This window comes from Strigops habroptila, chromosome 17 (assembly GCF_004027225.2).
Source record: "Strigops habroptila isolate Jane chromosome 17, bStrHab1.2.pri, whole genome shotgun sequence".
NCBI classification, from domain to species: Eukaryota; Metazoa; Chordata; class Aves; order Psittaciformes; family Psittacidae; genus Strigops; species Strigops habroptila.
In genome coordinates, this window is record NC_044293.2 from 235,604 (window position 1) to 255,967 (window position 20,364).

Sequence of the window (20,364 nt, forward strand, 5' to 3'; positions counted from 1 at the left end):
CAGCTCCTCCGACAGAACTCTTTATTGGGTTAAAGACTCGTATTTGTGTACACTGGAATGTGCTCTAGTCCCTAGGCCAGTACAGGGTTACAAAAGGGAATCCCGGCTCGGCTTAAGTGTGACCCTCCAACCAATTCCAGGGGAAAAAAATGAAGAAAAAGCTCCAAACTAACCTCGACTCCATTTTAACATCATACAGAAAAGCAGCTCTCCACCAGGACCAAGCCAGTGGGATTTGCCACCTACTTTGCTTTCCTAGGAACAGGGTTTGCTCTCCCACCCTCCCAGGGCAGGGATGAGGGATGGTTCCCTCCCAGGTGCTGCCAGCAGAGGAGAGACCAGAACTTCTTCGGCAGAGGACCCCAGGGAACCGAGATGCACTCGCAGAGGTGCTCCCAGGAACGCGGTGCATGTGCTTTCAGGGTGCTCCCTTCCTGTGACCATGGGGGCAGCCCGGGCAACCCAGCATCCATGGCTCCGTGCACCAAGGCCTTCCCCTGGCACCGAAAGGGCCCTGGGAAGGACACACAGCTGGTTCTAAACCTAACTAAACTGCCTCCAAAACCTGGCCCAAGAGCAGCTGCAGCAGACAATGAGCCTGTGCACAGGGACAGTCCCTCTGGATGCTCTCCATCAGCAGGAGGAGTATGCCAAAGCGTGGCACCATGGAGCCTCTCTGAGCCAGAGGCGAGGCCGGCTGGAAAGGCAGCAGTAACCGTGCGGGGCAGGAGGACCGAGCGCTGTGTCCCTCCTCCTCTGCCAGACCCCTTCACTCAGAAACTGCAGCCAACTTGCTCTGCTGCCACCAAACGGGAGGGTCCGGAAGAGGCAGGTGCCCACACATGTCTCTTAACGCCAGCTTTCACCAACGGGAGTTGAAGGTCGAGGAGAAATTAAAATGGCAGCAGCACCAACAAGGGAACGGTGTGCGACGCTTCAGCAGGGGGAGGATGATGGCTGGTGGGCGCTGGGACCGGGCGCCGGGTGGCTCCAGGGGAGATGGGGACGGGTCAAAGGCAGGTTCCCTGCGGTGGAGATGGTGCTTTCCTGCCGGCCGGTGAAAATTTGCCAAAGAAATTTGTAGCCTTTCCCCCCGTGAGCACGTCAATTCTCTGCCAAAAGTGTCTGTGCCCCGGGAGCGCTGCAGGCGGCAGAGCCACGCGTCTTCCTCCGCGGGGGGGGTGCGGCATTCCCACATTCCCAACATTCACAATCAACTTCGGCCTCTTTTTTTTTTTTTTTTCTTTTTTTTTTTTTTTTTCCTTAAATTTAAAAAACCTGCCTCCACTGCGGGACCCGCGGGCGCGTTACAGCACCTCGTACTTGTCCACCAGGAAGGTGGTCTCAGTAGAAAACCTGACAGGGCTGTTCCCGTCTACCAGGGTCACTTTGGTAACCTGCAAGACAAGAGGCAGAGTTAGCTCGGCGCCGGCGCGCTCACGAGGACAGTGTCAACCCCATGCTTTCGAACTGCCACAAAGAGCTTTCTTCTCAGGAAAGCTGGAAATGGGGAAGGGTTCTCTGCAGTAGCTGTCTCTCCACTAAAAGTAAGCAGCAGTCACCAGCTACAGCTCAGCGGGGATAGACAGAAGGCATATAGAATCATGACATCACAGACCGGCTTGGAAGGGAACTTAAAGCTCATCTAGTTCAACCCCCTGACACGGGTAGGGACACCCTCCACTAGACCAGGTTGCTCAAAGCCCTGTCCAACTTGGCCTTGAACACTGCCAGGGATGGGGCAAGAGACAGACATGTTTTGGCTCGAAGGCTGACAGTTTCTCTATCAAAGTCTGAGGGGAATTAGTGGTTATCAGAGTCACAAAAGCACAGACCAAACGGCCGGTGAGCTCTGGGGAGCTGAAGCTGCCAGTGTTCTCCACTGGCACCCCAAACCCAGCCAACACAGAGGAAACCTCATGCCAACGCCTGAGCCTTCACCAAGAGCAGCAGCAGGGCTTACAGGCCACCACACAGCCATTTATAGCCATGACCGAGGCAGCTTGGAGGAGCAAAGAGTGACAACATCATGCTCACGGAGTGCCAGCAGCGACCATACCTGTATGTTGCAATAGTTCTTTTTGGAGATGAAGGAGACTTGCACTGGGAAGAAGTCGTTTGGCTGCCCTGCTATGCTGAACTCCAGGCTGCCACTCTTGTTTTTGGCATCTATCACTGGCAGGCACCACTCGAGGAGGTTTCTCCGGCTGTCGTGGCGATACTCACCATCAATCTCCCCAATCACTGGAGCACCGACACCAGACCTAGAGCGGGCAATGAGAAGTTACAACAGCTCAGCTGCACAGAGCTAAGAAAGTGACTGTCCAGCCTGTTGGCTTGCCCAGACCCACAAACCAGAGAGGGGAGGGAAGCAACGGGATCCAGGACAGACATGATAAGGCTGCCTGGACAGGGAGCTTTACTTACGGCAAGGGGATGGTGATGATCACATCGTTCAGCTCCAGGCTCTCCTCTTGCAACTCGTATTCAATGTTAACATCACAACTGTTGCCGCTTTCTGACGGCCAGCAGTTAACTGAGGGCACAGAAACAGCAGGTGAACCACGTGGGCTCTCAAAAGCTCATGTGCTTCAAAAGACACTTGCAAAGTTTTCCCCAAGAAATCCTGACTTAAAGAAAAGCTTTCTTTTCTTAAAGAGCATTACAGAAAACACATGCCACCAAGATCAGGCACTATCCAGGGGAACACATCTCCAACATCTCATCTCAGTGCGCCACACACCAGGCAGCCCAGCTGCTGGATGCTGGCTACAAGCCGGCAGCCCATGGACCACAGAATCACACACTGGGTTGGGTTGGAAGGGACCTGAAAGCTCATCCAGTTCCAGCCCCCTGCCACAGGCAGGGACACTTTCCACTAGAGCAGGTTGCTCCAAGCCTCTGTGTCCAACCTGGCCTTGACCACTGCCAGGGATGAGGCAGCCACAGCTTCTCTGGGCACCCTGTGCCAGTGTTTCACCACCCTCACAGTAGAGAACTTCCTAATATCAAATCTAAATCTTCTCTGACAGTTTAAAGCCATTTCTCCTTGTCCTGTCCTTACAGGCCCTTGTCCAAAGCCCCTCTCCAGCTTTCATGTCAGCCCCTTTTAGGCACTGGAAGCTGCTCTAAGGTCTCTCTGCAACCTAATGCACATCAGCCTCTTCCACCCGACCCCCCAGGCACACACTCGCACTCACTTGTCAACGGAATGAAGGACTCCTCCGTGGTCTGCAACCTCCACTTCAGCACACCCACGTCACTGTTAATAGGGAATGACTTCTCTGGGTTCTTCAAACCAATCTGCGATTCTGTAGTGAAGAGCTTCTTGTCCACGTTTGGGTGAGTCTGAAAGGGGAACATACGCCCAGGCTGCAACTCTGAGCCTAAGGACAGAACTGTCGGTAGGCAACGCGGGCTCTTGTAAGGCAGGATGACAGGTCCCAGAGTGCTTTCCTTGACACACATCAGTTTTGCTCCTGGCTCACAAGCTCAGCTGGAGCACATCTGCTTATCAACCTGGGATTCCTTCCAGAAAACACACCACTGCACCAGACATGCCAGCAACACGTGTCCTGGGCTGACACCTAGAGAACAACTTTAACGACTCTTAAAACCTCAAATGCCATCCTGAAGACCCACAACAGAAGAAAAACCAACCTAATGCTGCTGAGAACACCCTGAAACCGCAAAAATCCTACTTCCCTGTGTATCAAAGGAGCACGATCTCCAGGGATCAGTAAGGCCACAGAGTGGGAGAAAGGGGACGTGTCCTTCAGAATCTTCTGAGCTGCAATCGCCGGCTGCAATCGTGGACTCCAGCAACTGCCTCCAACACAGCAGTGATGGCACACAAGTGACCCCAAGAGGTAACAAATTCATTCCTCAACAGCACAGGACATTTACTTTCCCACTCCCACTCCACAGCTAAAGCTCACATCACACCAACGAGCACCAAGCAACGCACCAGGCTGCTGGAAGGTCCACGTGCGACCAGACGGCAAAGCAACATGCACCACCGGGCAGATAAGCCTCCGAGGGCAGGGAGATAAGGGCACGAGACTGGATTTCTCAACTGAACTTCAATCTTTCCAGCGTGAGCTGGCCCCACGTTCACACTATGCTAATGTCTGCGGTGACTACTCCCTTTTTCAACTCATGTACTGAGACAGCTTCGACATGAGCACAGGACACTGACATGCTCACGTATTCCCAGTATTTTGCCCTGGAGAGGAGCAAGAGCATGTTCGAGAGCACAGGACACCGAGCAGGCTTTACCTGTAGCTGCACTCCCCTCTTGTCCTCGTTTTCCACATGCAGGCGAATCCGTGCAAACTTCTCATCGGCAATGTGCAGCATGATCATGCCGTGCAGCTCCATGCTCTGCAACCCTCCGTCACGGCCACAAGTCAGGGAGATTTTCTCCTCTATTTTCATGTGCACGCTAGACAGACAGACAGACAGAAAGTAGGTGTTGCAAGTGCTACGCTTGGCATCCAGGAGGGCAGATGAGAGAGCAGTGCTCAGCAGGGGAGGCTGCACGTAACGAGCCGGTGCTCCCAGGAGCGGAGTGACCCCAAAGGAACAGCACAGAGGGCACAGTGGATGCTAATGCTGCGCTGGCAGGTCAGCTCAGGGGCAGGCAGCTCCAGAGATGCGAGTCTGCAATGGGCGGAAGTGCAGACGAGGAGCAGTGATACAGCATTTCAACAGGCTGTTCACCCAAAACTCCTCTGCTGACAGGAGCACAGCTCATGGCACTAGAAGCTTCTGAATTGCTACACATAAAATGAACCGTGACCGCGGCCATCCCAAGACACAACTCGGAAGGAATTCTGTGTCTGAAGAACAGAAAAATGGCAGCTATATAAGGGAAAAAGGCATGGGAAAACTCCCAGCCTTGGCTGGACAATGGGTGTACATCCGTCTGAGTTCAGGCGAGTCCTACTCAAAGGACCTGTCTGCTTTTTCCTGCTGCACTTCCCAAGGTTTTGCCCACCACCTTTTAAAATAACAGCCCGAGCGAGTGCACAGGACTTGAAGGGCAGGAAAACGCCTGTTCTGAAAGTGAGAAAGGAAGCGAGCTCAGGAAGCCACATGTGCACCACAGAGTGCGCCGTGGGGACACTGCTTCCAAAGCCAAGGCAGTACCTACCTCTCCATGTTAACGGGAGGGGCAAGAACTTTGGCTGCTTCCGTGGAGCGCTTCCCTACAGCAGTCAGGATATTTTCTCCTTCGGATTTCAGCTTGTCTACAAAGTTGTCCACCTCCTTCCCCTTAGCGCCAAGTTTCAAGGCTTTACTGGGACCTGAGGGCCTAAAGAAAAGGTGTAAGAACCTCCACATCAGCTCATAGCGACAGATTCCTCCTCATCTTCAAGTGCTATAACCCGACTATCCCAACAAAACTACCTTCACCTCTGCAGCCTTTTTTCTGGGAGAACACGCTCAAAACTGGTACGTAGGCTGCAAAGTTGTAATTTAGGTTTGGATTCAGTTCTGTGTATTACCAGTAGCTGGGGCCTTTTTTTCTTACATAGATTGTGGAGCCCTTCGCCTATTAAAGACTGAGACAGGCTCTAGGATGCTACTGTGGGATGCACCACAAATGCTCCTCAACAATAAAAGGGAGGGTTCCAAGAATGCACACCATATACCAGCCCACGAGCAATCACACTAAAGGCTCGGAGGTCACCACTCACAGATCACCAAGGCTAAGGGGAGGCTTCACAAAGGCAGGACCATCTCTACCCGTGCAGTATCCTCCTGAGCGGGAGGGCTGTGCACACAAAGAACCTGCGCTGCAGAGCCTTTCCTGGGGCACGTGCTTTCAGCTCCGCTGGCTCCAAGGCCCACTTGCTCCCTGCTGCACACCCACCTGGCAGGCGCTGGAGCCACTTTGGGCTTCTCTGTCTCGATGATGGTCTCTGTGATCATGGACGCTGCTGTGCCCCCGGACACGGCCACGCTCCCAAAGCCGCCGAACCCAGGCGCCTTCTTGCCCTGCCTCTCTGCGTCCCTCCGGGCCTGCTGCAGCTCCTTGGCTTTACGGCGCATCTCAGCTTTTGCTTCACGTTCCTGAGTCTGAAGTAAAAGACAAGAGGCTGACAGAGCTTTGCAATCTCAATCTAATTCTGCTCAGGATCCAAATGCATTTGCCTGTAAACCCTTTGCGAAGCAAAAGGGAACAAGAGATGGGCACTCAGTTTACAGAAAAACGAAATCATTTTTGGGCCACTACGAAAGCAGAGCAGCAGCAGCAGCATCTCCCAGAGCAGGTATGTGGGACCCAGCTCACGGTTACTCCTGCTCACCTCTCGGACTGCTCGGAACACCTTTTCCTCATGAGACTCCATCTCAGTGAAGGTCCGAATTTGGGCCAGGTTGACGTTCTCACGGTAGCCCAGGGCAACAATCTCATCAAAGGCAAAAATCAGGTCGAAGCAGTGCTCAGAGATCTCGTTCTCCTCCAGAGCTCGACAATATTCAGGGATCTGGACAGGAGGAAACATTTTGAAGGAGTATCTGTAGACAACACCATGTAAACGCTTTCTTTCTACTACCCCAGACTTCAAAGCAGCACTAGACCCTCCACAAGACCAGTGCACTGTTAAGCTGCTCTTCAGACCATTAAGTTGGTGATAAACAAGATCAAGTTTTGCCACGATTAGTTTTTCTACACTACAAAACCTGGACAACCTCTTAGCTTCTCTGGAACACTAACTCAGAGGAACCTAAACACATGCTGGGGCCAGCAAATTTCCTGAGGAGCCCTGAATACAGAGAATACTTAATGCTAACTTTGGCAATCACCCCTCTGGCCTTGCCAGCAGAGCTGTAAGCAGGAACTCTGCAGTAAGGGAGGGATCCTTAGGTCCTTACCACTCTGGAGAAGAGTCGGAGTGTTTCCAGGTCTTCCAGGATGTTGCTGTTCTTGGTGGTGATCAGCACCATGTAGAGCTTCTCCATGGGCTGATAGACGTACCGCACGCTCTCCGTCTCCACGAACGTGTGCTGCTTCCCCGTGTTCATGAGCTTGGGGAACGCCGCCAGCAGCCCCTCGATGCGGGTGCGCGTCATCTCCACGAACTGCCGGGACACGATGGCCTTCCCCGCCTTTGTGCACACGGCTGCTGCCAACAGCACCTGCGGAGGAGGCGAGGGCTGGTCAGCGTGAGAGGAGAGGGGCGCTTCGGCTCCATCCCACCTTCACGCGTACCGCAGCCCCAGCTCTGCCTCCTCGGCCACCACTTTTTGCTGCCACCATCACCAGGAACCGAGCCATGCTAAAAGCAGAATCACCTCTGCTTTGCTCTCTGCTGTTACCCTGAAAAGAGCACGGCAAATCAGCCCGTTCCTACACACACACAGAGGTGGCGCAACTCACCCAATGCTTTGGGGAGGCTCCGGGTTATTGAGCTTCTGCTCAGACTGGCCCCAGCTTACAACTAAACGCAGGAATACTGTAAAATGGGACTCTTCTTCCCAGGGCCACATCTACAGCAAAGCCACCTTAATGGAGAAGTGGCAGCTGCATTAACCGCAGCCCCTGGATGACTCTCCTGGACACCTCTATATCACACCACGAACACAAAGGTAGCGACTGCAGCCCACGTCTTGGACTACCCAGGCTTCCTCCTCACAGCTCTCAGAGATCAGCTCCTTAATTAACCTTGGCAGGATAAGGCTGTTTCTGTGCTTATGATCTCGTAAATCCCCAGCCGCTGTTTTTAACAGGCAAGTGCTGGGCACTCTCAGCCCTGGACCACGTCCCGCCTCAGCCCAGGCCGGCAGCACTGTGTGAGGCTCTTTCACCACTGCCTCGGGGCCCTGCAGCTTGACAGCTCGGGGACAAACGCATCCTGAAGTGCTTTTAGGTCAGGACCAAACCTCCTCTCTGTGAGTGCTGCCCCAGAGCACTCGGCCACGGTGCAGGGGCAGCGGTACCGGGACCCCGCTGCTCCGGGACCCCGCGGCTCTGCTCTGCGACGGAGCGGCCTCCCAGCCCCGCCGCGGCGGAGCAGCGCTGGGGGGCCCAGGGTGCAGCACCGGCTCCCACCCGCAGAGCCAAGGCTCCCGCGCTCCAACCCGCTCCGACCCGCGGGCAGCGGCCGCAGCCCCGCCTGCCCGGGCGGCAGGACCTGCCGCAGCGCGCAGCTCTGCCCCACAGGCCACGGGGCTCCAGCGCAAGGCCCGGGCGGGCGGCGGGAACGGGGGAGTCCCCCGAAGACTGTCCCCTCCTGCCGCTGTGCCCCGCGGTGGGCGGCGAAGCGGGACCTTACCATGGCGGCGGCGGCGGCGCGGGGCTCGGTCCCTCCGCGTCCCTGGGGCAGCCGCACAAGATGGCGGCGCCGAGCCACGTCCCCAGCCGGAAGCGCCGGCACGCACGGCGTGCGGGGCGGGGCTGGCAGACCGCAGCCGCCCCTCCCGCCAGGGGGCGCCGCGGAGGCCCGGCCGCTCTAGCCGGCCAGGGGCGAGCGAGGCGGGCACGTCGCCCTGGCAACGGCGGCGGGGCGGCATGGCGGAGGTGAGCGGGGCGCCCGGCCGCACCGGGCCGGGGGGCTGGGGCCGGGCCGCCGCCTCACCGCGCCGCTCTGCCTAGGCCCGCCTGCCCGAAGAACAGCCCTACTACGAGCGTCTGGACCTGCCCGAGGCCGAGCAGGCGGGCGGCGCGGCGGGGAGGTCGGCCGGAGCCCGCTCGCCGCGGGCGGGGGGCACGGGCCGTCCCCGGGCCTCCCGCCGGCCGGGGCTGCCCGCGGCCGATCAGAGCAGCGAGGAGGAGGGCAGCGGCACCAAGGTAGGCAGCAGCGGGAGGGGCGGCCCGGCCGCGGGAGGGGCGGCCGGTGAGGCTCCGTCTCTCTCCCAGAAGGAGGCGGTGGCTCGATCGGCCGCGGCCGCCGCCCTCAGCGAGGACGACGACGACGACGACGACGACGACGACGACGACGACGACTCGGAAGACTCCTCAGAGACTGACTCGGAGAACGACTCGGAGGAGCACGGGGCTGCGCTCGCGGGGTGAGCGGCGCTACCGGCCAGAGGCCTGGTCCGGAGCCGGGCAGGAGCCACACGGGCCCCGCTGCTTTGTCCGGGCTCCTGCGGCCGCGGGCATGGCGGCACCCCCCCCGGGTCCTTGTCATCACAAGTGCCGGCCTCGTGTAACGGGCCTGAGGCAAAACAGGGCCCAGGGGTAGTTCTCCTGTGCAAGGAGTCTTTACTAGAGGGGACCCCCTACATTGGTGTTTCAGCTTCCTTCATGATGGTCGTGCGCAGCTGGGTGCTGGTTCCCGCCTGTAGACTGGCTGCTGCACGTTAATCTTTGCCTGCATTTCTCTGCCTTCCTTTAGGGACTTTAGTATAGCAGATTATGACTACCTGCCCGTGTCCTCTGAAATCAAAGAACTCTTTGAGTACATCAAGAGGTGAGTGGAAGGGGCTTTAGCCCGCTCCTCGTTCTCCTTTGTGTCAGTTACTGGGGGAAGTGCTGCAGGACGGTCCATAGCTGCTCCCACAGCGGTGCCATTTTTTCCCAGGTACACTCCCAAACCAATAGAGATTGAGTACAAACTGCAGCCTTTCATTCCAGACTTTATTCCTGCAGTTGGAGACATTGATGCATTCTTAAAGGTACAGTTACTTCGCTTTCCTCCACACGTGCTGCACGCGAGCTGAAACAGGACCTGGTATTGGCCTGAGCCTGGCCCTAGAGCCCAGTGGCAGCGCACAGCGCCGGGAGCCCTGCCCCTGAGTGCTCAGACAGAACAGACACTCAGTCACCTCTCAGGCACAATTTGGTGCCAGGGCCATGTTTCCCCTGTCCAGCACCTTGTGCTTTTCAGGTGGCACTGCACTAACGACTCGTATTCAAGAGAGCAGGCCTGCCAATGCCTTTTAGGGTCTGGTTTTTAAACCATGGGGAGGCTCCCTCCAAAACAGCCCAACTGCCCCTGCTCTAGACTCCCGCAGGAAACAGGGCCTCTGTTTGGCTGCAGGTTCCCCGTCCCGATGGCAGTCCTGATAACCTGGGGCTGCTGGTCCTGGACGAGCCGTCGACCAAGCAGTCGGATCCCACCGTGCTCTCCCTTTGGCTGACGGAGAACTCCAAGCAGCACAACATCACAGTGAGTTGGGAGGGGGAAGGTTGCACTTGCTGCATGCTGCCTATGGTGAAAACATTGCATTTTGCTCTTACTTCTGTCTCTGTGACTGCAGCATTGCAGCATAGCTGCTAATTTGGCTTCAAAGGCAGAAAACACTAACCTTTTTCTTTACGCCGTAGCTTTAAACTGCAGCGGATCTATGGCAAGGCTTGGTTCAGGCTTTGGATCAGTTTCCTTTGAGGGAAGCTTTGTTTCCTTTTGGTTGTCAATACCTGGTTTTCCTCAGCGTTCTGTTTGCCCACGGCTCTTCTTGGTTGGTGCAGTGCAACTAGGAAAGAGAAAACACATGGTTAATGTGGAGCCAATGGAGGGGTTGCAGAAAAGCCCCCAAACACTCTGAAATGCCTCCAGGTTTGTATTTTTGTTCTTAGCAGATAAAAGTGAAGAGTGTGGAGAATGTAGAGAAGAACCCCAAAGCCATTGAGAACTGGATTGAAAGTATCAATGAACTGCACCGCTGCAAACCTCCTGCCACAGTCCACTACACCCGGTGAGCCCCTTCCACGGGTACGGCCCCAGCTCAGGCCACAGGAGGCTGGTGGCAAAGTGCAGAAGGGCTGAGCACTGCTACGCTCTGCCGGTCCCCTCTTCAGCAGCCCAGCAGCAAGAAGCTGTTTCACCTGTGTGTGATCCTGAAGTTCATGTCCTTTTCTTCCCTGACAGGCCAATGCCTGACATAGAGACCCTGATGCAGGAATGGTCACCAGAATTTGAGGAGCTCTTGGGAAAGGTATATTGGGAGTTAGCTTGGTGCTGGTGTTACAACCACCTTCCAGGAAAGCCGGGGGCCTGCTCCATTCTGGGCTCTTTGCCCATGGTCTGGCCCACTCGGATTTGTTCCTGCTTCCCACTTCTCCCTCACCAGAAGACGGGGGAGCAGCCTGATGCCTGAATTCCTGGTGGCTGCCTGGGTGGCCACTGCGCTTGGCCCGAGAGCAGCGTGTGCCATACGGGAGCAGAGCTGATGGCTCCATCTGTTCCAGGTGGGGCTCCCGACAGCAGAGATGAGCTGTGACCTGGCCGAGTACGTCGACATGATCTGCGGTAAGCTGAGGACACAAGTGTGCTGCTGGCCCAGCACTGTCTCACTTAAAGCAAGGGACTTTAGAGGCAGGCTGAGCCCCAAGGAGTCGAGGTCATTCTCTGCTGTCTGCAGTAGGATGTGGACTCAGACGGCAGATGCCTGCGGTCTTTGATGAGGGAAGGCCCCAGTAACGGTGGGCAGGGGGAAGTTCAGTCTTTACCTGCAGCACTCAGACGCTCTCACATGCTTCTGCTTTTGCTCGTAGCTATTCTGGACATCCCCGTGTACAAGAGCCGGATCCTGCCTCTGCACATCCTCTTCTCTGTCTACTCTGAGTTCAAGAACTCACAGGTACAGCTTCAGGCAGGCACTGCTCACCCAACTGGAAGCATCACAAGGCTTCTCTTTTCATGTTTGGCTTTGCTGTGGGTGTCTGTATGGGGGTGGCAGGCAAGACAAAGGCCCCAAAGAACATTTTCTAAGCTGCTTGATTCCCTGGTACCTCAACATTGCACAAGGAGCCCCTGAGGTGCCACAAGGCTGGGGTTACATCGTTTAACAGTCCAGCATGAGCCCATAGTGCTTTTCCCACTGAAGGCAGGAGCTGCTGAGCCCTCAGCTCATGCAGAGGGGCAGCGTTTTCACACACATGCCAGTACTCTTGAACAAGCACCATATCTTTGCACTAACACATTCTTTCCTCTGCAGCATTTCAAGCCCCTGGCTGATGGGAAGAAGGGCAGGAGCCCACCATCCAACCCACCTTCGCAAGCAGCAGAGGCGGAGGTGTTAAGCTTTACTTGAAGCTTCATGTTGAACCTCTGGATCAATGTCTGCTGCTATCAGCAGCCTGTGAAGCAGCGCAGAGGACATCAGGAGCCTCCCTGGCTTTAGAGACACAGCTGAACTGTTCTGTATTCGTAGAGTAGGACTCTACTCACCGCATTGTTGCAGAAGCTGCCTAATGGCTGCAGTTTTGACTTGTTCCTAAGGAGTTCAGCATTAAATCAGCTCTTCTTAGTGACAGGCTCCCTGAGCTGTAGGTGCTGCAGCGCTGAGGCTCCTTGAGCACACACAACAAGTGCTAGAGCAAGTGGGAGTAAGTTCCACCCTCAGACATGACACTCGGATCTGACCAGTGCGTTCCACGGCATAACTGGGGTCTCAGATTTCTTCTGCTCCCTCTTACTGAGCCCCTTTTCCTATTCTCAAGCCCCGTAGCTGCTGCCAAAGAGAAATAACCAGTGTGGCACCACAGAGACACTGAAGTTCAGTTTATTGCTGTGGGGAGGACTCCCTCCGGCCCCTGCCACGCTGCCCCTGCCCACCCCTCTGCTGCAGCTCTGGCAGGGATGGCAAGGATCATGCAGCAAGCAGGCCATGAACCTGCTAAAGCAAGGCTGGTGCTTGGCCTCACCCTGGGAGGAATCTCTGTGCTGGCAGCAAGGCTGAGCCTGGCTATAAACAGCTTTGATGCATCTATTCCTAAAGCACACAGGCTACATAAAACCATGCCTTGGCTCATATCGCAGCTACCAGGACCTGCGGTGTGTAGCTGACGGTACAGCCAGGGCTGGTCAGCACCCTGCACCCAGCACGGCCCCCGGCTCCCACGGCTGCGCTCCTTCAGGGGCTGGCACAAACCTCGGGCCAGGCAGCCCTGGCTCATGGCACCATGCCACATCTCACAGCCAGATCTCCTCGCTGTTCACGCTGGGCACTTTGTAGATGCGCCCGGACTTCGGGAGCTGGATAAAACCTGCAGGACAAAGACAGCTTGTTGCTGTTGCCCTTTGGGGCAGCTATGGAGGCCGGTGTCCCACCAGCATGGCTTTTGGGACCGCTCGTCCACCTGCACCCCCTCACCAAGCTTGCTGAGGACCAAGGAGTTCTCCAACCCTGGCCATGTGCTCTCCTCTGCCCCAGAACCAGCTCCTGTGTCCATGGGGAAAGCTGCAGGGAAAGAAAGGGGCAAGAGCCAGACACCGAGCCCTCACCCAGTTAGGACCCGGGGTCCCATGTGTCTCTTTGCACTGGCACCCGGGGTCTCACCTCTGGCCTCTTGCGCGAGGTCGCTGAGGCGCAGGTTGGGCGGCAGGGACCGGGTCTGGCGGGGCAGACGCGCACTCTCAAGCTGCGGGAGCTTGGGGCCGCTGCAACGGGAGCACCGGCTGAGCGGGCTGCTCCCTCCTGCTCGCCCCTCGCCAGGCGCTGGCTTGGGCCGGTGGCACGCCAGGCCAGCAGCACAGGAGCCCAGGCTGAGCAGGGCAGACAGGGCCAGGGCTGCTCCAACGGCAACACCCAGAAGGGGCAGCTCCACGCGGGCGTCCAGCAGACCTGCACGAGCAGTGTGGCCCCCTCAGCACCCTTTGGCACAGCCATGGCACTGCGCCCACCCCCCCAACACCTACGTGGTGGCAGGAGGGAGGTGGTGGTGACACCCAGGCGGTTGGCAGCGCTGACAGAGAAGTTGCCAGCCATGGTGTCGAGGTGGATGCAGAGCGAGTGGTTGGCCAGCCCTGGATAGTGCGTGGTGCCCAGGAGGAGGAACTCTGAGGTGTTGGCCATCACCCGCCCGTCCTGGTCCACCCAGGTGATGCTGGCAGGCGGGTTGGCTTCCACCAGCACAAAGAGCACCAGGAGGAGTCCGTTGCCCTCGACCTCCTGGTAGTGGGCATCTGCCTGCAGGATCTCTGGCTTATCTGGGCAACAAACACAGGCAGTGAGACAGGCAGGAGGGACAGGGCCGCACAGGCAGGAGCAGGATTTGTCTTGCCAGAGGCTGGGAGTGTTCATCAGCTGTGTCTGCACAGGACTGATGAGATCCTGCCCTGCTGTGGTTGCAGCAGCCGCAGGTCACAGTCCTGCTCTGGCCAGGCAGCAGCCCCATGCACCCTTCCCGTGCCTCCATCTGGAGCAGGGCCAACACCGCGGACCTTACACTGCACGTCGAGGAGGACAGAGGCATTGTAGGTCTGCCCAGAGGCTGGGTCCGTCAGGGAGCAGTTGAGCTCACGGTCGCTGCGCTGGGCGGTGAGGGTGAGAGTGCTGGCAGTGCCCATGGCTGAGCAGTTTGCCTCCTGCTTTCGGCCATCAAGGTACCACGCCAGCATGGCGCCGGGGGCCGGCCGGGGGGCCCGGCAGGAGAAGACACGGCTCTCCCCCTCCCTCAGCGTGCACACTGCCAGCGGCTGCCCATCGATGGTGGGACCCAGCTCCCCCAGCCCTGCCAGAGAGCCCGCGACATGTCAGAGTCACAGCAGGGTCCTGCTGTTGTGCTGCTAGAGCACTGGGCCTGCCTCCCCCCCTGCAGCCTCACCTGCCAAGCAGAACGCTGGGAGGCCCAGCAGCAGCAGCAGTCGGGCAAGAACAGCCTCGGGCTGGCCCCGGGAATACTGCATGGTGCACTAGCTGCATTCAATGCTAGGAGACATGCAGTGGGAGCAGGAATGCGGGGCTGACCCCACGCTGGGCCCCCGGCATCCCGGCATGCAGCAGGGCTGGAGAACGCAGCCGCGCTGCACCTTACCTGGAGCATGGCCCGCAGTGTGGCCCTCGGCCCCAGCACGCACAGCTGCGCGTGTGGCGCAGGGGCGGTCCCCGGCACGGCTGTCAGCATCCTCCACCCGGCCCTGCAGCCGCCGTCCCCGAGCAGGGCCCTGGCGCACATGAGCGCGGCCAGAGACCACCCAGCCAGGGCTGAGCATGAAGAGAGAGGGGCCAGCACCCAGCTCAGCCCGACCTCATGCCCATGGGGCTGCCCGTCTCAGCAGGGCTCTTCACACACCAGAATCGCACTGCAATCACCCGCAACGCTGGAAGCAGAGCCCGAGTGCTAGGGATGCAGGGAGGTTTACTGGGGGTAGAGTGGAGCTGAGACAAAGCAAGGTGCTTTGGTACATCCCATCCCAGCTGTCAGCCAGGAGGAGGAGGAGGAACAACATGAGGATCTCCAGCGCCAGAAATGGACCTTCTCTGGTGGCCAGGACATGCCTAGCCCACTCGCTGCCGTTCCTGTCTCCTGCCCATCTCACTCGCTCACGGTACTGCCAGGGTTGCGGAGCCGCCCCAGCATCTTGCAGAGCATCTGGTTGCAAAGCGCTGAGTAGGGGTTGAGCAGCACCAGCTGCCGCCGGGCAAAGGCGCTGCCCAACCGTGCCGCACGCTCAAAGTCCCGCCGCGCGTCCTCGTCGCGGGCGTGCAGCCGGTGGATCAACCCACGCTGCACAAAGCTCTGGCAGGCGGCTCGGCCACAGCCCCGGCTCAGGCGGATGGCGGCATCCAGGTCCTGCAGAGCGCCTGGCCGGGGAGGGGGGAGGAGAGGTGTTGGAGCAGGTGGGGGGTACCCAGGGGCCACCCGCGACCCAGCCACACTACTCACCTGCCACGTCGCCCTGCAGCCGCAGGGCCTGGGCCCGGTTGTTGTAGCCAGAGGCACGCTCAGGCATCAGGCGGATGGCCTCACTGAACCGCTCCAGGGCCGTGCTCACATCTCCCGACTCCGCAGCAGACACCCCCTGCAGCTCCAGGTCCTGGACCTGCTCCAGCAGCTCCGAGGGGAAGGCTGCCTCTGCGGTGGCAGAAAGGGGAGCCCAGGGCCAGGGAAGTGTCTGGCGCCAAAACCTCCCAGTCCAGGGGAGAACAGGCACCAGGATGGGGGCTGCAGCCCAGCCTTGGGCAGGGGCTATTCCCAACCCCCAGAGCCTCCTTCCCCTGTGGCATTGCGGGGACCCTGTTGCCCATTCTGGCCAGAACCCATACATTATCTACTCACCTTCCTCCTGGGTGCCATCCTCTCCCTCCTCGTCCAGCCCAGGGATATCCCCGAAGGGGGTGCTGGGGCTAAAGATGGTCTGCAGGATGGCCCTGTCGTTCGCCGTGGCCATGGTGCCCTCCCTCTGCGTGAGCCCTGGCTGGGCTGCGGGCAGTGGCCCCAGGCAGGTTAATGTTCACCCCGCGGCGCCGCTTCCCTCTTCCCCATCCCACCCGCCCAGTGCCAAGCGGGAGGCCGCGGCACCCCAGGGTGACCCGGCCATGCAGTCACCAACGAGACCCCACTGCAGCCCAAAGGCTCTTCCAAGACGAGCAGCTGTGGCACAGGGAGAGCAGCTTCTCCCCCCCTTCAGGAAGAAATGGAAAGCAGCCCTCTGCAGCAATAAACTTGACATGTTTATTAATTAAACTATCACTTAAATAAAAAAAAGTGCATAGAAAATAAACATGTTTAAAAACTCCTTTTTTTTTTTTTTTTTTTTTTACAACTATGTACACTTTTTTTTGTTTTTACATTCAGTCTTTTGCAGAGCTTTCAGCATTTTTTAACTGTTAAAGTATTTCCTTCTTCCCTGTGGCAGGGAGTTAACACTGATGGACTTTTAGACACGTTTCCTCTTTTTTTGTCTTTTTTTAAAAAAACCAAACCAACCAGAAGCTTGGAAGAACACAAGGGAAAAAGAAGAGCTCGTTATACATGATAAGTTGTCAAGAAATGTATTTCTAGAACATAACCTTGCCTTGGCAGAGCTTTTTTTTGTCTTTTTATTTTTTTTTTTTGAAACAATTATTCACCTACCTGTAGTTACTAAAGAGACTGTTAAGTTCAATAAAAGAAACACCACAATATAGTTCTCGGTTGATAGACAAAGCTACTGCACCTCGTTAAACAGACCAGGAAAGCACAGAGCACAGTTCCCCATATGCAGGTGGTACCCCAACATTCATAACCAAAACGAGAGGAAGAAGAGGAAGAAACCAAGTTGTACACGAACTGACTGGGCACAAGAAGGGCGAGAGGGCCGCGCGGCCCGGCTCCCGCCGGCGGTAGCCACTGGAACACGATCCTTACCTATAGTGTTAAAGAGAGTTAAAAGCCATGGACCGATACTGCACGAGGCGGCGTTACACGGTGCATTACTATAGTAGTTCCTATATATATTGTATTTATAGCTATAAAAACCTGGCGAGTGCCGAGTGAGCAGTAGTATGGGTGTGAATGGCGCGATGCCGCACAGAGACCGTCCCACTGGAGAACCTGGTATTGCTTCAAAATGAAAGAAACCAGAAAGGAAAGATACCCAGCCCTTTGCAGTGACCCGCTTCTCCTTAGGAAATGAACACACACAACGAAAATAAACGCCCCAAGGGTCCTTTTTTATGTTTTTTAGTATTTTCAGATACCGTGATCTGCGTCAGTCCTTACAAAATGTACATTCAGACATGGGGAAGCGGCGTCGAGCCCATGCGCTCGCTGCCACAGATCCTCCCAGCCCTGCCACCGTGGCGCGGCGCAGCGCGGCTCCCGTGGTACAGACAGTTCCACTGGCCCAGCAGCTCCCACCGCAACGGGAATAGCAGCAAAGCGGCAGCAGCCAGGCCTGCCGGAGGTGCCGGCACTTGGCTCTCAGGGGTCCCGTGGCCACCGCACCCCCAGCCCTGCACCCTGCTCCCCCCACACTGGCGGCTGTGGGCAGTGCTGCCCAGCCGGAGCCTCTGCCCACCACCACACCAATGGATCGGGAGGATCCGCATGCTGGGGAGGATGTTCCTCCTCTGCCATCCAGGCATGGAGGAGAAGAATGGCGGCGGAGCCCAGCTACTGGGTCAATTTTGGGCACTGCTGTCAGAACCAGGACAGGAAGACCAGAGCAGCCATGCCCAAGGACATGGGATGAGGCCCCAGCACACGGCCTCCTCAAGGTATGTGCGTTCCCAAACTGTCAGTGCATCATCAAATCATCTCAGTGACAAATGCAGTGTCAATGCGAGTTTCTTTCAACAGTTGTCACCGAGTCCTCGCCCCACAGTGCAATAACGAACGGAAACCGGCAGCTCCCAACCTGCCGAGTGCCGTGCGGCGGTCCCAGGTCAGGGGAAGAGGCCTCGGGGTGCCCCACTGCGAGCACGAGGGACTCTGGAGGCGCTCTCATCCCTTGCCCATGTCTTGGAGATGCCCTCCCACCCACCAGCACCCGGACGGCTGCTGACCCACCTGCAGGGAAGGGTGAGGGCGCGTCCGGCTTCCCCTTCTCCATGGAAAGATTCATTTACCTTCAAGAGAGAGCCTGCGGATGAGGCACATGCCCCGGACCAGCTGCCCAGGCAAAAAGGTGTCGGGCCTCAGGTCTCCCTTGTTTTATCTCAGTTTTCCCTCTAAATCCAGGCAGGATGCTGAGGCAGAGGGATGCTCAGCCAGAGCCCGCCTCCTCCTCAGCCAGGCCACGCTCCCTCTTGCCCCCATCTCATGCATAAGTTACGTCTCAGGTCCAGCCAAACCTCCTGGAAACGGTTACTGAAGTCAAAAAGGCAGAACAAGAGTAAAAAAAACCCAAAAATAAAGTGTACCCCCCTCTCTGGCGAAAGGACCGGACTGTGTCCGGCATCTCCTACAACCGTCCTAGGAAAATAAAAAAACCCTTAAAAAGAGATTCTCTTAAATTAGGATAATACCACTGTTTAAAAAGCCTCGTCATAAGTGCTTTCCCCTATGAAGTGCTTCTCATAGAAAAATATACAAAATATATTTACATTTATAAAACCTTAAATACTAAACTGTAAACAGAACAGAGTAAAACCCAACATCGTCGCGTGGTGGGCTCGGGGCTTTCCGTTCTCCTTGGGGCTGGCCCAGATGGGAGGAGGACTCACGCTACTGGGCAGAGCGACAGCGGCTCTTCACTCGCTGCTTAACGTGAGCTCTCACCCCCAGCCACGTCTCTCCTCGCACTAGCTCAATGGTGGCAGAGAGATGGAAACCTGGAATGCCTTGAGCTGCTGGAGACAGGACCTGGAAGAGGACCACTTCCCTTCTACACAGCCGGAGGAAAGGCACCACTGAAAGGAAGCCTTTGCTCGCAAAGATCTACAGCGCCACAACTGTTGGCACGAGCCCTGTCTCTGCCAGAAATTCCCCTGAGCTCAGGCTGGGATTTGGCAGCGAAGCATGAGCCCAACCCTCTTCAGTCTAGCTGGGGGCTCCTCTGCCCTGCTCCCCCTGGTTGAGCCCTCCCAGATGAAGGCAGACCCATGCAACGCAGCAGCCCCCTGCACACCGGCTCTCAGGTAGTGTTTGCAGCACAAGGAATGACAGATGCGCACGGTCCTTGGGGCAGCGGGCTGGGGGTGCAGCCCTCAGAGAGAAGCTCACTCCAGCATGGTGCTACTGAACTTATGGCACAGCCCTCGCACAAGGAGAACTCCCTCTGAGCCATGAGCCAGCAAGGGCGGACCCACAATCGCTCCCCCACGCTCGGGCCTGTGCCTGGGCTGACCTCTTGCTCCCCTCCCCTCGCATCTCCTGCTCATTAGCCCCACGCTAGAAACAAACACTGGGGTCGGGGCAAATGAGAACAGCAAAAACATCATCACGCTGAGGCTCTTCTCCACTCGCCCGTGTCTTTCACGAGGGTAAGCGTGCACATGCGAGACATGAAGATGTGGACTCTGACAGAGAAACAGCCATCGGCCAGGTCCCGGAGCCTGGCCCGTCTCCACTCCTGCCTCTGGCCTCCCCGGCCCGGCAGAGTGGCCATGGGAGGCACCATGTGAAGCTTTGGTTCGCCCCGGCCCCTCGGGGCTCCCTTGCAGCTGGTGGAAGTTCTAGTTTAAAAACTTCCTGCACTTCTTGGCGCCGCAGTTACAGGGCAGCTTGTTGCTGGCATCCTCAATGGGGAACTTGTAGTCGTAGGTGAGCTCTTCCCCACGGTAGATCTTGCGCATGGCGAAGATGACGATGTGCTTCTGGCCATCGATGTTGATGACCCGGGAGTAGCAGTTGGGCTCGCAGGAGTGGTTGATGAAGCGGGCCGCGTTCCCGTGCATGGTGGCGTCCACCACTTCTGAGTCGTCAATGCGGAACATGTAGCAACCGATGCCCTAGGCGGGAGGACAGGGAGAGGGTTACCTCCAGGAAGTGAGATCAGAGCCACCCTAGCAGACAGCCTAGCTCATCACAGCCACCCAGAGCCAAGCATAAGAGTAGCTGTACCCTTTCTGCTCATCCGTTCTTCAACCATTTCACCTCCACGCTCTTTGGATCTGCAAGACTGGACTGAGACCCTTCCCAGCCCACATGAGGAAATAGGGAGTGCCTGTAGAGCTCTGGAAGGAACACCCCGATTCACGGTGCTCCGAATGCGGTTTTCACAATAAGCCTGTCCTACCTTCACAGCCACTTTCTAGCTC

General features: G+C 57.2%; 5 protein-coding genes across 14 annotated transcripts in view; 1 reads left to right on the top strand and 4 right to left on the bottom strand.

The window, feature by feature from the left end:
* Positions 1-4: 4 nt before the first annotated feature.
* ARCN1 (archain 1) lies at positions 5-8,381 on the bottom strand. Its single transcript, XM_030505635.1, has 10 exons — positions 8,283-8,381; positions 6,883-7,146; positions 6,315-6,494; positions 5,879-6,084; positions 5,156-5,317; positions 4,279-4,444; positions 3,201-3,348; positions 2,428-2,536; positions 2,060-2,264; positions 5-1,397 (listed from the first exon to the last, which is right to left on the bottom strand). Exons 1-10 carry the CDS (start codon positions 8,283-8,285, stop codon positions 1,308-1,310), a joined length of 1,533 nt encoding a protein of 510 aa, XP_030361495.1. The 5' UTR covers positions 8,286-8,381; the 3' UTR covers positions 5-1,307.
* A 39-nt stretch (positions 8,382-8,420) lies between these two features.
* On the top strand, positions 8,421-12,321 carry IFT46 (intraflagellar transport 46). 3 transcript variants are annotated; one of them, XM_030505641.2, is made up of 11 exons: positions 8,421-8,527; positions 8,603-8,797; positions 8,867-9,018; positions 9,348-9,422; positions 9,534-9,627; positions 9,993-10,121; positions 10,532-10,650; positions 10,824-10,890; positions 11,144-11,204; positions 11,450-11,535; positions 11,893-12,321. In XM_030505641.2, the coding sequence occupies exons 1-11, from the start codon at positions 8,519-8,521 to the stop codon at positions 11,986-11,988; spliced, it is 1,083 nt and encodes a 360-aa protein (XP_030361501.1). In that variant the 5' UTR covers positions 8,421-8,518; the 3' UTR covers positions 11,989-12,321. The 3 variants fall into 3 exon arrangements, 2 of the variants coding, with proteins under 2 accessions (XP_030361501.1, XP_030361504.1); XM_030505644.2 differs by having other exon boundaries at positions 10,535-10,650; XR_003994294.1 differs by having other exon boundaries at positions 8,476-8,797; positions 11,893-12,208.
* TMEM25 (transmembrane protein 25) lies at positions 10,074-14,943 on the bottom strand. 7 transcript variants are annotated; one of them, XR_003994292.1, is made up of 8 exons: positions 14,504-14,707; positions 14,126-14,410; positions 13,596-13,886; positions 13,237-13,521; positions 13,037-13,137; positions 12,829-12,943; positions 10,261-10,428; positions 10,074-10,161 (listed from the first exon to the last, which is right to left on the bottom strand). XR_003994292.1 is itself a non-coding variant. In XM_030505636.1 (7 exons), the coding sequence occupies exons 2-7, from the start codon at positions 14,583-14,585 to the stop codon at positions 12,870-12,872; spliced, it is 1,104 nt and encodes a 367-aa protein (XP_030361496.1). In that variant the 5' UTR covers positions 14,586-14,607; positions 14,714-14,943; the 3' UTR covers positions 12,444-12,869. The 7 variants fall into 7 exon arrangements, 5 of the variants coding, with proteins under 5 accessions (XP_030361496.1, XP_030361500.1, XP_030361498.1 ...); XR_003994293.1 differs by lacking the exons at positions 14,126-14,410; positions 14,504-14,707 and adding an exon at positions 14,714-14,928 and having other exon boundaries at positions 13,051-13,137; XM_030505636.1 differs by lacking the exons at positions 10,074-10,161; positions 10,261-10,428 and adding an exon at positions 14,714-14,943 and having other exon boundaries at positions 12,444-12,943; positions 13,051-13,137; positions 14,504-14,607.
* A 74-nt stretch (positions 14,944-15,017) lies between these two features.
* TTC36 (tetratricopeptide repeat domain 36) lies at positions 15,018-16,114 on the bottom strand. Its single transcript, XM_030505645.1, has 3 exons — positions 15,959-16,114; positions 15,566-15,754; positions 15,018-15,483 (listed from the first exon to the last, which is right to left on the bottom strand). The coding sequence occupies exons 1-3, from the start codon at positions 16,068-16,070 to the stop codon at positions 15,215-15,217; spliced, it is 570 nt and encodes a 189-aa protein (XP_030361505.1). The 5' UTR covers positions 16,071-16,114; the 3' UTR covers positions 15,018-15,214.
* A 226-nt stretch (positions 16,115-16,340) lies between these two features.
* Positions 16,341-20,364, bottom strand: part of KMT2A (lysine methyltransferase 2A) — a 42,707-nt gene continuing 38,683 nt past the window's right edge. For both annotated transcript variants that reach the window (XM_030505647.1, XM_030505646.1), the window contains exon 36: positions 16,341-20,055. In XM_030505647.1, coding sequence (XP_030361507.1) covers positions 19,780-20,055 — 276 coding nt within the window. In that variant the 3' untranslated portion in view covers positions 16,341-19,779. The remainder of the gene's footprint in view (positions 20,056-20,364) is intronic.